The sequence below is a fragment of the Vombatus ursinus genome, unplaced genomic scaffold, assembly GCF_900497805.2.
Source record: "Vombatus ursinus unplaced genomic scaffold, bare-nosed wombat genome assembly UNPS02014822.1, whole genome shotgun sequence".
Lineage (NCBI taxonomy): Eukaryota > Metazoa > Chordata > Mammalia > Diprotodontia > Vombatidae > Vombatus > Vombatus ursinus.
In genome coordinates, this window is record NW_020954600.1 from 3,651,697 (window position 1) to 3,664,045 (window position 12,349).

Below are 12,349 nucleotides of genomic sequence, written 5' to 3' on the forward strand. Positions count from 1 at the left end.
GGCTTTCTAGATTTGCCCCCCCACCCCTGTCTTACCCGTCTTTCAGCAGCACCACATGGGCAAGTCTTTTGGGTGCCAAGGCCCGGCCCTGATCATACAGCCCTGACCCCCACTGGGTCTGAACCAGAAGGAATCCTAGGAATTACACCATTAGAGTGGTCCTCCATCATGCTCCACATTTCCCAGGTAGAAGTTGGTGTGCTATGATTGAATGACATGATCTCCAGGAGATCTTCTAGCTTCAAATCCCCTAACCCAAGGAAGCCGGCCACTCCTTCATTCCACCCAATCCCAATGGCCACTGAGGATCGCCCATGCCTACAGGCCAAGCTCCTGAGCACGCCACAACATCGCCACTGAGATCAGATTTGTTACAAATCCAGTTTATTTCTGAGCTCTCTACCCTGTCTAGTTCTGAGCTTCTCAGGTCTGTACACGCAATCTTCCCAATGCCTACCTCTACCCCAAGGCGCTGGGCCGCCTCTCTGGGAAGTTGCCACCTGAAAAAGGGACCTAGCTTCTTAGAGAAGGAAGCCAATTTATTTCCTGCTTCCCCAGGAAGCTACTACTTATAGAAACTTCAGGCTAATTTTGTTGCCAGACGACTGTTGGGATCCAGGGTCCACCCCTCCCTCCCTCCCATCATCCCTCTCCCCTTACACACGTACACATATGTTCACACTCATAACCAGCCACTGCTGTCTTCCCAGGTGCCCTCTAAATAGTATTTGGAGACCATAAAAGGAAGGCAGATTTCTCCCTGAAGCTAGGACCCTCTCCCTCTCATTCTTGTGGTTGGGGTGCTAGGTTGGTGAGACCTGTTATTCAGCAGCACCAGGTGGGTAACCCTTCTTTGGCTGCCAGGGCCTACCCCTGATCGCACAGCTGTGACCCCCACTGAATTTGTACCAAGTCTTGGCCAATGGCAGCTGAGTCAGCACAGTGGTGACACTCAGGTGGTGGCAGGTGGTAACCTGAGCCTCTAGGCACCGAGCAGGGGGCCTTAAAGGATAGGTTAGGACCTTAGCAGTAGGGTCATATTAGAGAAAAATCAGCCCATCCTTCCAAAAGTCATATGTGAGAGGGTTAGACATGGCCCTTTGGCAGCCCCTAGCCACAAGCCCTATTTCATGGTCCCCCCAGGGAGAAGGAGAAAGGCAGTGGGACTTCAGTATAGCCTGTGGGAAGGAGAAGGGACTGCCCGTTCCTCTGAACAACCCATGCCAAATTGTGGCTGGTTAGGAGTGTGAAGGAAATCATTTCTTTGTATCAATAAGAAAACCCTGAAAGGCAGTAAGGGAGAAAGGGGACATAGGAAAGGACAGGGCTGAGAGTCAAAGGGGGATAGGGAGACAAAAGATGCAAGTCGACTTTCCATCTCCATCCAGAACAGGAAGACAAAACCTTTCCAAGCGGTCGTCTAAGAGTTCTGAAAACAGACCAGGCAGGAAGGGATCAGGCCAGGGGGAACGAGGGGTGTTTCTTCAGACAAGGCCTGTAGTACGAGCCTGGGGTCTGGAGCCTCCAGATTTGGGGGAAGGCCACAAATGAGGGAGGGGGCTGGGATATGATTTGCTGGGACCTTCGGGGGCTCCTGAGAAAGCAAGAATGTCCGGAGCCCTGCACAGCAGGAGGGTGGGGCAGGAGGCAGTCAGGGCCACCTCAGTACTTGGGGACCTTGCTGTAGTCTTCTGAGTGGACATGTCGGCACAGGCAGATGGACAGTATCATTCCCAGGAGCTGAAGAAACAGAAGCACAGGGTCAGACCATGTGGAGAGGTCTCAGCGCCTCCGAGAGACTAAGATCCGTCCAAATATCGGCTTAGAAGGCTGTGACTCTTGTTCAACCCATCCTTAAAACTGCAAGGAGCTGCGGTCTTCACCCACATAGATTACAACCCCCTTACAGCTTAACTTATCTTTTGGGGGGCAAGGGGTGTGTGTTCTGTTTAAGGGAGTCTGGCAAGAGGATCTGAAGTAAAAGGACTCAGTTTTGAATCCTACTTGGGACGTTTTCTACCAACCTGTATGACTTTAAGCGAGTCATTTCACCGGGCCTCAGTTTCCTCATCTGTCAAATAAGGGGCTTGGATTCAATGACCCCTAAAGTCTCCTCCAGATCCAAATCTATGATCTCATGATCCTTTGAATTGAATTAGGAGTTTCTAGGTTTCAAATATTTTATCAATTAGTGAATAAGTGCTTACTCTGAGCCAGGCACCGTGCTAAGCATTTGAGATACAAAGTAAGGGGAAAAAAAAAATTTTAAAAAATGGGCCCTTCCCTCCAGGAATTCAGAGTCAAAAATCTTCACCCTGTGGGCAGCCTGGAGAGAATCCTTTGGAATGTCTCAGGGCTGGTCCTCGCCATTACCAGCCCATTCCCTGAACCTTTCCTGGCTGGCTGGGACTTAGAATAACTCTCAGGGAAGTCCTACTGATCATTAGAAAGATGTCACAGATTTTGTTCTAATTCAAAGTGGTTGCTTTAAGGGGAGAAGGAATGGAATTTTAGTTAGGTTTTGTTTTTTTAATGTGTTTCTGTTAGCCAATTAACCAAGTCAGTTTTGGCACGGGGATCAGAATTTGGTTCAAATTCCCAGTTGCATCCCATCCCCCATCCTCCCTTCGCCTGACTTCTTCCCATCAGTAACATCCCATACGCTCATTAAACACTTTATTGTTTACAAAGCACCTTCTACTTAGTCAATTTATTGTTCCTTATAGCAACCAAATGAGATAGGGCAAGGCTGGGCTTATTATCCCAAAATTCACAGATGAGGAAACTGAGGTTCAAAGAGACTTTCCCAAGGTTATTAGATTCATTAGCGACAAAGCTCAGGTCTTCTGAGTACCAATCAGGAGCTCTTCCCACGATATCACATTATGTTTTCCCATCAGAGATATCTAGCAGGACTTTATCCCAAGATGAATTTAGATTGGCCAAACTAGATGATTAAGGGTTTATCTGCGGTGGGGAGTGGGGACAGTGTAGGATTTCAGACTAGGAGGGGCTTTGGTCTGCCCTCAACTCATTTCACAGAGGAGAAAATGACTCCCAGAGAGGGGCAGGGATTTGCCCAAGGTCACACAGCTAATCATCAGGAGAGCTGGGATCTGAACCCTGGTCCTCTGACCCCAAAATTCTTTTCTCTATTGCTGCCACATTTTTCCTGGAGAAATGAGCTCCAGAATTTCTGCCCAGCAGGAATGTGGGAACAAGTCAGGAATCCCAAGAATGGGCCAGGGCCAGAATGGCCAAGGATGCCAAGAACAGTGGAGCTGAGTGAATTCAGACAGCTCACAGACCACGGTGGCAAAAGGGAAGATTTTAGGGTCAGAGACTCAGAGTGGGAAAGAGAGGCCGTAGACGTTGTTCGTCCAACCCCCAGAGAAAGGAAGGGGTAGGAGAAGGTCCTGTGACTCCAAAGCCGGTGTTCCTTCCCCTGGGCCACACTAGAGAAGGCAATTCATTCCATGGATCCCACCCCCCACACACACTTCCTCCTTCTACCACCCACCACACCGTCTCAGGTGGGCATCCCTGGAGGAGGATGAGGCAAGAGAAACCTACCTCAATGACTGCTACTCCAATAGAGACTCCGAGAATGACGCCGAGATTGTCCTGTAGCCATTTCTGCACCCTCTCCATGCAACCCTGCATGGTAAAAATCCAGCTGCATCATAGAGGATGAGGAAGAGGAAGGGCAGGGGAAGACCCGGCCCCTTAGAAAAGTTCAATTCCTCCCACGATTTGGGGAAAGAGTGAGTGTCAAGGGGAGGCCCCCAAGGCTCCATTCGCAGTCAAACCCTTTACCCACCTTGGTGTAAACAGGCCACATGTCAGGATCGTTGACCTGGGTATTATTGGAGAGCGTGCAGAAGCCATTCCTGATCAAGTCCTCCTCATTTATATCAAATGATGACGTGTTGCTGCAGGAACACGGGTAGGTGACCTCTGTCCTATTCATGAGGTTGACATTAGCCGTCCAGTTAAGGTAGCTGGTCCAGCCACAGCACGACACCTGTCACCAGCACACACAAAGAAGGAACATGGGGAGGTTAGAGCTCTGCATTTGAGGTTGGCTCTTCAATGTACCAGGTGTGCGACCTTGGGCCAGGCACTTATCCACTCGGGTCAGCAATCCCTTCTCTAGTTCTGACGTTCCCTCTTCTAAGATCCTTCTCAGCTCTGATTTTACGTTCTCCCGTCCCTCCAAAACTCTGACATTCTATGTTCCCTGTCCCTCTCAGCTCTAATTCTAGGGACCCTTCCAGTTCTGATAGGCCTTCCCCAGTCCTGAAATTCTATGCTTTAAGGTTCCTCCCAGCTGTGACACTCTGTTCTAAGGTGCCGTCTGTATCTGACATCCTACGTTCTCAAACCCTTTATAGTTCTGACACTCTGTGTTCTAAGATCCCTCCCAGTGCTGACATTGTGTTTTCCTGTCCGTTCCAGCTCTGCCATTCCCTGTTCTAAGGTCCTTTCCAGTTCGGACATTCTCCCTTTCATAGGCCCTTCCTTCCAGTTCCACCGTTCTACGTTTCTGTGAGTTTGATGTCAAACATCAAAGGCAGAGTCAGGAGCACATCAGCCACCTCCTCCGGGGTTCCTCTCCCAGGAAAAAGGGGGAGTTTCCTGCCTGGGCTAGGAGCAACAACACCGCCCACTTCAGTGAGGAGCTACGGCTATTTCCCTGGCTATATAGGGAGACACAGTCCCCAGGGACTGACGCCATGCTGGCTCATTTCACTTTGGAGGTTGGTTCAACGACCCTTGAAGCTAGCGTCAAGATGAGTCTGGCTGGGGCAGCAGCAGTGTTAGAGCACCCTCGCCAACCGGAGGAATGCCAAGCCTTGAGGACTCCGTGGGGACCAGGTACCTTTGCAGCTCAGGGGCACTGTCAGAGGAGTCATAAAATCTAGAGTTGGAAGGGAGCCTAGACGTGATCTAGTCCAGTTCTTTCATTTTACAGGTAAGGAAACTGAGGCCCAGAAAAGGGACAGAGTAACAGAGCCACGAATTAAGTCCAGTTCCCTGATCCTAATTCCAATTCTCTCTCTACCATATAACAGTGCCTCACTTGATGACCCCTAAGGCTCCGACCCTGAGATTCTTCAGTTTGCCTCGGATCAAACAGTGAGCACTCAGCTCGCCGTACTCTGCCTCCCTTCTCTTAACCAGGCTAAGAACTACAGCCAGTTTCCCTGCGAGGGAGGATTTTCCAGCACTGGAAAGAACCCCTGGTGATGGAGAAGGCACAAGCCTTATAAACAAGGAGCTAAGCCAAGAGACCTGTGCCTAAACTCTGAAATTTTACTTTATTTTATTTTATCTTTAGGCAATTGGGGTTAAGTGACTTGCCCAGGGCCACACAGCTAGTAAGTGTCAAGTGTTTGGTCTGAGGCCGGATTTGAACTCAGGTCCTCCTGACTTCAGGGCCAGTGCTCTATCCACTGCACCACCTGGCGGCCCCTAAACTCTGACATTTTACAGAGTCCAGCAGGGCTAACTGCCTCAGCTGCTCATCTGTGAAATGGGCATGATGTCTGGCCTACAGCAAGCACTTAATAAATGTTTTCTCATTCGCTCATTTATCATAGTACTTACAGATGTTTTATACTTGCCATTAAAACAGTTGGAAGAAAAGTTATTTAAAGAAGTAAAGAATTATAAGTTATTATTACTTCTTTGTCCTTAACTTTTCTTTTAAAGGAATTTAATATAATTGGCATGCCAAGATTTCAGGCAAACCTGATATCTGAACAACCAAGTTGACTCTTAAAAGTACAGATTAAGATGTGATTATTGCCTCGACAGGATTTCACCATGTAAATTCACTTATACATTAAGGTCCTCTAATACCTTTAAATGAATGAATAAGCAAGAGAATGAATGACCAAATGCATGAAATGAGTGAATGAATGAATGAAGTAAGTGAAGGAATACCCCTCCCAAAAAAAAACAATAGGTGAATGAATGAATGAATGAAATGAGGGAATGGATGGATGGATGGAGGGATGGAGGGATGGATGAAATAATGAAAAATCATTTGTTAAGCACTTAGCAAAGCCAAGTACTGAGGATATGAATCCTTGCTCTCCCTGAACTTACATTTTTATATGGGAAGAAAATGTATATAGGAGAATGATGACCAGGGAAGAATGTTTTGGAGAGGGAAATCAAAGAGCATGGTGACTGGAGTAAGAGGGTAATTAATGAAGATGCCCATGTCAGCAATGATAGTGTTGATTTATTCTATTTACATACAGCTTTTTGGGAAGCCATGGGTAAGAGATTGTAAGTTGAACTTGGAGTTAATTAGATTTGATCCTTATTAACGTGTGCAAGTCAATGAATTTCTCTGAGCCTCTGTTTCCTCACCTGTAAAATGGGGATAATGACCTCTGTAGCACTGACCTCACACACAGGGTCACTGTGAGGATCAAATGAGCACTTTGCAAACTTAAATATCATTTCAGGAACAAACTCTACAGTTCTCAAATCCTGTGCTGCTCCCTAAACATTCCAACAGTTCAGAAGTAGAATGGTCTGCTTCAGGTGGTAGTGAGCTCCCCAGCACTTGAAGATTTCAGGCAAAAGCTGGATAATCGATTCTCAAGGATGCTGCATGTAATAAAGGGAATTTGTGCTTCTTGTAAGGGATGGACCTCATGATCCCTTACAAATCTGGGTTTCTAAGTCAGGTTTAAGTGACAACTAACTCCTATGAACTGGTCCCTTTTCTGCTGCTAATTCACTGGGTGACCTTGGACAAACTCACCTCCTTCTCTGGGCATCAGTTTCGTCATCTGTAAAAATAAGATGACTGGACTACAAGGTCCCTAAAATCAGTCAGCTGGGAAATTCTCTCAATCAGACATTCCAATACCCACCTGGGGTGTGTGCATTTGCTCCTGGAGCCAGCAGGGGGCGCCCTAAGGCTGTTAAATGTGGTTCAGGCTCCCAGGCTTCCCTGAAGCCACTGAAGGAAATCTACAGCTGCCTCTCTCTAGATTTAGAGCTGGGAGGGAACTGAGAGATCATTTAACCCAAACTTCTCATTTTAGATGAGAAAACCGAGACCCAGAGTGATGAACTGTGGCACATCGGAAAAATCATTAGCCGGGGGGGTCAACGCCTGCCTCTGACATTCACTGCCTATGCAGCCTTGGACAAATTGCTAAATTCCTTGACCTTAGGGTCCCTCATCTGTAAAATGAGGGGGCCTAAATGAGGGGCCTCAGTTTCCTCATCTATAAGATGACGGCTGCCTCAGTTTCCTCGGCTATAGGATAAAGAAGGGCCTCAGTTTCCTCATCTGTAAAATGAGGGGGGGCCTCAGTTTCCTCATCCATAAAGTGAGGGGGGTGAACCAGACAGCCTCTGAAGGCCCTTCCATTCTAGTTCTATGATCAAGGTCACACAGAGAGGAGTGCCCGAATTCAAATCCAGGTTAGCACCAAACTCTAATCTGAGAGTTTTCCCTCCTAATCTGAGATAATCCTAGAATCAGACATTTAAAGCTCAACATCCTATAGCCTAACCCCATTATTTTAACAGAGAGGAGAGAGGAGGTGACTTGTCCAAGGCCACACAGATAATTATCACCAGTAGGACCAAGATAATAGCTAGTAGGAGTTTGCATTTCTAGAAAACCTTAAGATTTGCAAAGTGCTTTACAAATATCATCTCATTTGATTCTCACAACAACCCTGTGGGGTAGCTGCTATTATTATTATTCCCATTTTGCAGCTGAGGAAACTGAGGCAGAAAGAGGTTAAGTGACATGCCCAGGGTCTCACAGTTAGTTGAGAATCAGAGTTGGATTTTCACCACCCAACTTCCACTCTAGGAATCTTTTTATTATGCCACCTCCTACATCATATATTTCATTCTCCAATTGGATCTTACCCCTCATCTCTCCCTCATGTCCCTCTTCTTTCCAGCCTTTGTTTCCTTTTTAAGGGGAGAGTGACATGTGTCTTTATGTTCCCATATTGGCACACATACAGGTTCCCAACAGTGCCCTCCAAGACCCAAGAAGACTTGTATTCCCCAGCCCGGGCTGACTGAAGATGAGGGATAGTACACCCTTGCTGAAGCCAGGGCAAATCTCCTGCCATCCCCTCATCCCCCAGCCTCAAAACAGCTGTCATCCATGGCCCAAGTCCCCGGGTGAAAAAGGCCCAGATGCCCGAGTTCCACTTCCCTCTCCCCTAATACTGTACCTGTGATTGTACATAATCCCAGGCATCCTGAATAGTTTTCTGTTCATGGTTGTCAGGGTCATAATTCGAAATCAGATCGCTCACTATGGTGCTCACTTCCTCCTTCACCTAGAGACATGGGATAAGGGAACAGGAGAGTCAGATGAACTGAAATCCAGGCCTTGCTTCAAAATTCTCCTCCTCCCTTAAATGCTCATGGTGGGCACTAATGTAGAAGGGAGAGGTGTCAATGTTACAAAGAGGTGGCTTCATCCTTCCACACTGACAAACCGTCACCAAGTCAGATGAGACATTCCTTCCCATCAAATCATGAATTACCTCCTCTCCCAGGAAATCTTCCCTCAGATCCTCACTTGGAATCACTTCCCCCCTTGGGCATCATATAGCACTGCCCCAAAGCTCTCAAATCTACATGAAAGGACCAATGATAGCATTGACATCAGTCCTTTCTTCAATGGGGAACAGCTTACCCAAATGGAACTTTAGAATCATGGAATTAGGGCTAGGGACCCCCTCTGTGCCCACGCCTTGGATATAAATAGAGAATTTAATCTAGAACATCAGAGTTAAAGATACCTGAAGGGTATCTAGAGTTTGAAGGAACTACAGAAGTCTTCTAGTCTGACCCATATGGAGATCCCAGAACTCTTTCTGTAATGTGCCTGAGAGGCGGACATCCAGCGTCTCTTTGAAGAGTTCCAGGAAAGGAAAAGTTGCTGCCTCCCAGGGGGCCCCATTTCTTCTCTAATTGTTAGTGACTGTTTCCTGCCTCTCTCCACCTGCCACCAGCTGCTCCTGGTTCTGCCCTCGGGGCAGCTGCATGATGGCCCAATGGGAGGCTGGGTCATCATGGGCAATTCATCTAACCTTTCAATGTTGCAGAAAACTCTCTAGGACAATTGATGAGTTTCCAATATATTGCCATGGAAGGAGTCTCCACACCAGGAGTTCCCCCTATCAAGGAAATCATGGGCCTGGATGAAAAACAGTAAGCTATGCATAGAAGACCTGACTGATTCCCTCAGTACTATCCCAACTTTTTAACAAATCTGATTAATAAAATTTTAATGATTTTTTTTAAATGATAAATCAGAGAGTGAATATTTCCCTTACAAAAGAATTCAACTCAGGAGGCTCTCCAAGCACATATAAAGTAAGACCTAATTCACATGCAGCTTTTCAAGAACATATCAGTATAAAGGGCAACAGACCTGTATGCAAATGGGTGTCATTGTGAGGCAAGCTGCAGGGAGGGAGAGAGGAAGGTTAGAGTCTCCAGAACCACAGCTTTGCAAGAAAGCAGTCTCCCAGAGTGTTTTGGTGCCCCTCCTGTCTGAGCCCTCCTCCTGAGTACCTGGCCTGGCTTCCTTGTTTAGAGTGGAAACCGGCCCCCTGAGCATGCTGCAGAACCTGCCTGGCCAGAGACTCTGGGGGCTGGGGGTGCCCCCCATGAGTCCCTTTCCTTCTTCAGAAACACGAGGGGGCAAAAGGAGAAACTGAGGCTCCTGGCTGGGGGATTTCATATCCCTGAACAGAAAAAGTATCCACACCTTCTGGTTCTGGGGTCAGGGTGCTGAAATGAAGATTTCTGCTTTTCTTTCTTATGGCCATATTAAACAACGATAAAGTGGAGCCCAGTGGACTGGGGGCTCCTAACCCAGGCTCAGCCCACTCCCACTTATTTAAACCCAAGAGGAAGCAGCCACAGAAAGAGTGGGTCAGTTCAGGTCAGCTTCTCATTCCTGGGCTCCTGACAAGCGTGGACAGCTCCCTGACTCCCACACTCTCCAACTCCCCATTCCTTCATGGCCCAGTCCCAAGAATCTTCCTACATTAAAGGGGTCTCTCCCGCTTCCCCCAGAAACAACTGCTGCACTGAAATTAATTTGTATTTCCTTATCTCTGTTCAAGCTTTTCATCCCAGTAATATGTCAGCCCCTTGAGTACAAGATCATTTCATTTCGTCTTTCTATCCCCGGCATTTAGCACAGTACTTCACTCACTGATGTAAGGATCTCCTCCAGTGAGGAATGTCCCCAACAAGGGGAATCAGCACCTGCTCTCAATCTCAGTTGTCAGAGGCAGGACTGGAACCCAGATCCTCCTGATTCTGAGGCTGCTCTGCCTAGAACATGGTAGGGTGCTTCTCCCCAACAATGCACATGCGGGCCTCTATAGTACTCCCTCTTAGAGAGTCCTTCCTACCTTCTCAGTTTGATACGCCTGGGCTCACCCTTCCCTCTCATGGTCTAGATTCCCTTCAGGCCTTTAACTCTGATGTTCTAGATTAAATTCTTTATTTATACCCCAGGTGTGGGCACAGAGTAAGCCCCAACTTCCCCATTTCACAGCCTCAGGGACCCTGAAACAACACAGGGTGATGGAGGCAGAGTAGTTCCCACCAAAGACTCTACAACAGGCCACGGGCTACAGGAGGGGAGGGTTCAAGCCTCTCTGACACCACCATTGGCCACTTTGAGCCGCAATGGCTCCCCAGGAACCCCAGCATTAAGGAGCAAGGGGACCATACATAGCTGAGAATACTGCAATAGGAGGGGGCTGAGAATGCACATAAACCCACTGAAGGGATCCCTAGTTCTGTCTGAGAGGTGAGAAGAGATGGTCTCACCCAGGGCTCACATGCTACCTCCACCTTGCTATGGCCTTTGTTGACTGTCCCAGTCTAACACATGGAGATCCCTCCCTCCTCTGCACTCTCACGGCACTTAGTAGCTGTAATAATAACAATAAACTAGCACTTATATGGTGCTTTAAGGTTTGCAAAGCACTTTACAAATATTACAAATATTATTTCATTTTATCCTCACAAAAACCCTTGGTGATAGATGTTATTATTATCTTCATTTTATAGATGAGGAAACTGAAGTACACAGGGATTAAGTGCTTTGTCAAGGGTCACATAACTAGCAAGTATCTGAGTCTGGATTGGAACTCATGTCTTCTTTATTCCAGGTACAGCATGCAATGAATTTTGTCACCTAACCGGCTCAAAAAAATAATCTTTTCCTCTTCCTCCTCCTCCTTCTCCTCCTTTGTCCTCCACATTCCTGTAGTGATTTGAGGTTCAACAACCTTGTGAAGGAGCTAGTGTAAATGTAGTTATTTCCATTTTACAGATGAGGAAGCCAGAGGTCAGGAGTTGTGGAAGGTCAAAGAGCCAGGACTTGAACCCAGGTCTCCAGGACTGGTTTCAGTATACCATTCATTTATCACCTACTGCTACAGCATCAGTTAATTTAGAAATAGACCTGAGTTCACAAATAAGACTGCAATCTTCTTTTTCCCTTGATGGTTTTACTCGCCTCCAACTGCTCTACCATCCAACCCCACGATGCTCTGTCCACCATCTTTGTTTCCTCCACATTGGCCGTCCCCATGTCTATCCCCCTTCTCTGCCTCTCAGAATCCCCCGTCTTCCTCACTGCTCACCTTCTGGAGAAGGCATTTCCTACTCTCCCCAGCCTCTGGTTCCCTCCCTTCCTAAGTTGCCCAGGCTTCCTACAAGGCTCTCCTTTTTCCCAGCCCCTCCCCATTGCAAAGGCCTTTGGCCTAAGATCACCTTCTATGAGTACAGGTATGTGTCTTGTATGTGAACCACTGTCTACGTATTGTCTTCCTTTGCCCCCTTCCCCCCATTAGACTTCCTTGATGACTTCCTTGATGTCAAGAACCATGTTTTTGCCTTTCTTTGTATCTATAGCATTTGGCACAGTGCCTGGCACACAGTAAGTACTTAATAAATGCTTGTTGTTGACTGACTATACATTCTGTACATATGTATGCATGTATACATATATGCATGCACATGTATGTGTGTGTGTATATTTATTTATTTGACCTCAAGGAGTTTACATTTCTTATAAGGGAGATGCTGTTTCCCCAAAAGAAATGTAAACTCCTTGAGGTCAGGGAATGTTTTAGTTTTGTCTTGTATTACCATTACCTAGTGCCTGGCACACAGTAGGTGCCTACTACATGCTTGATGGATTCAGGGCAAAGACTCTGTCCTATTCAAGCATTAAGAACAGGCCTCTCCTTACACTGCTGATACCGGCTCCCACACACACACACACACACACACACACACACACACACAC

General features: G+C 47.1%; 1 protein-coding gene across 1 annotated transcript in view; it reads right to left on the minus strand.

The window, feature by feature from the left end:
- Window positions 1-367: 367 nt before the first annotated feature.
- Window positions 368-12,349, minus strand: part of CD82 (CD82 molecule) — a 78,809-nt gene continuing 66,827 nt past the window's right edge. Inside the window, exons 6-9 of the mRNA XM_027837827.1 lie at window positions 8,232-8,339; window positions 3,821-4,024; window positions 3,574-3,657; window positions 368-1,740 (exon numbers count right to left, since the gene is read on the minus strand). Coding sequence (XP_027693628.1) covers window positions 1,663-1,740; window positions 3,574-3,657; window positions 3,821-4,024; window positions 8,232-8,339 — 474 coding nt within the window. The 3' untranslated portion in view covers window positions 368-1,662. The remainder of the gene's footprint in view (window positions 1,741-3,573; window positions 3,658-3,820; window positions 4,025-8,231; window positions 8,340-12,349) is intronic.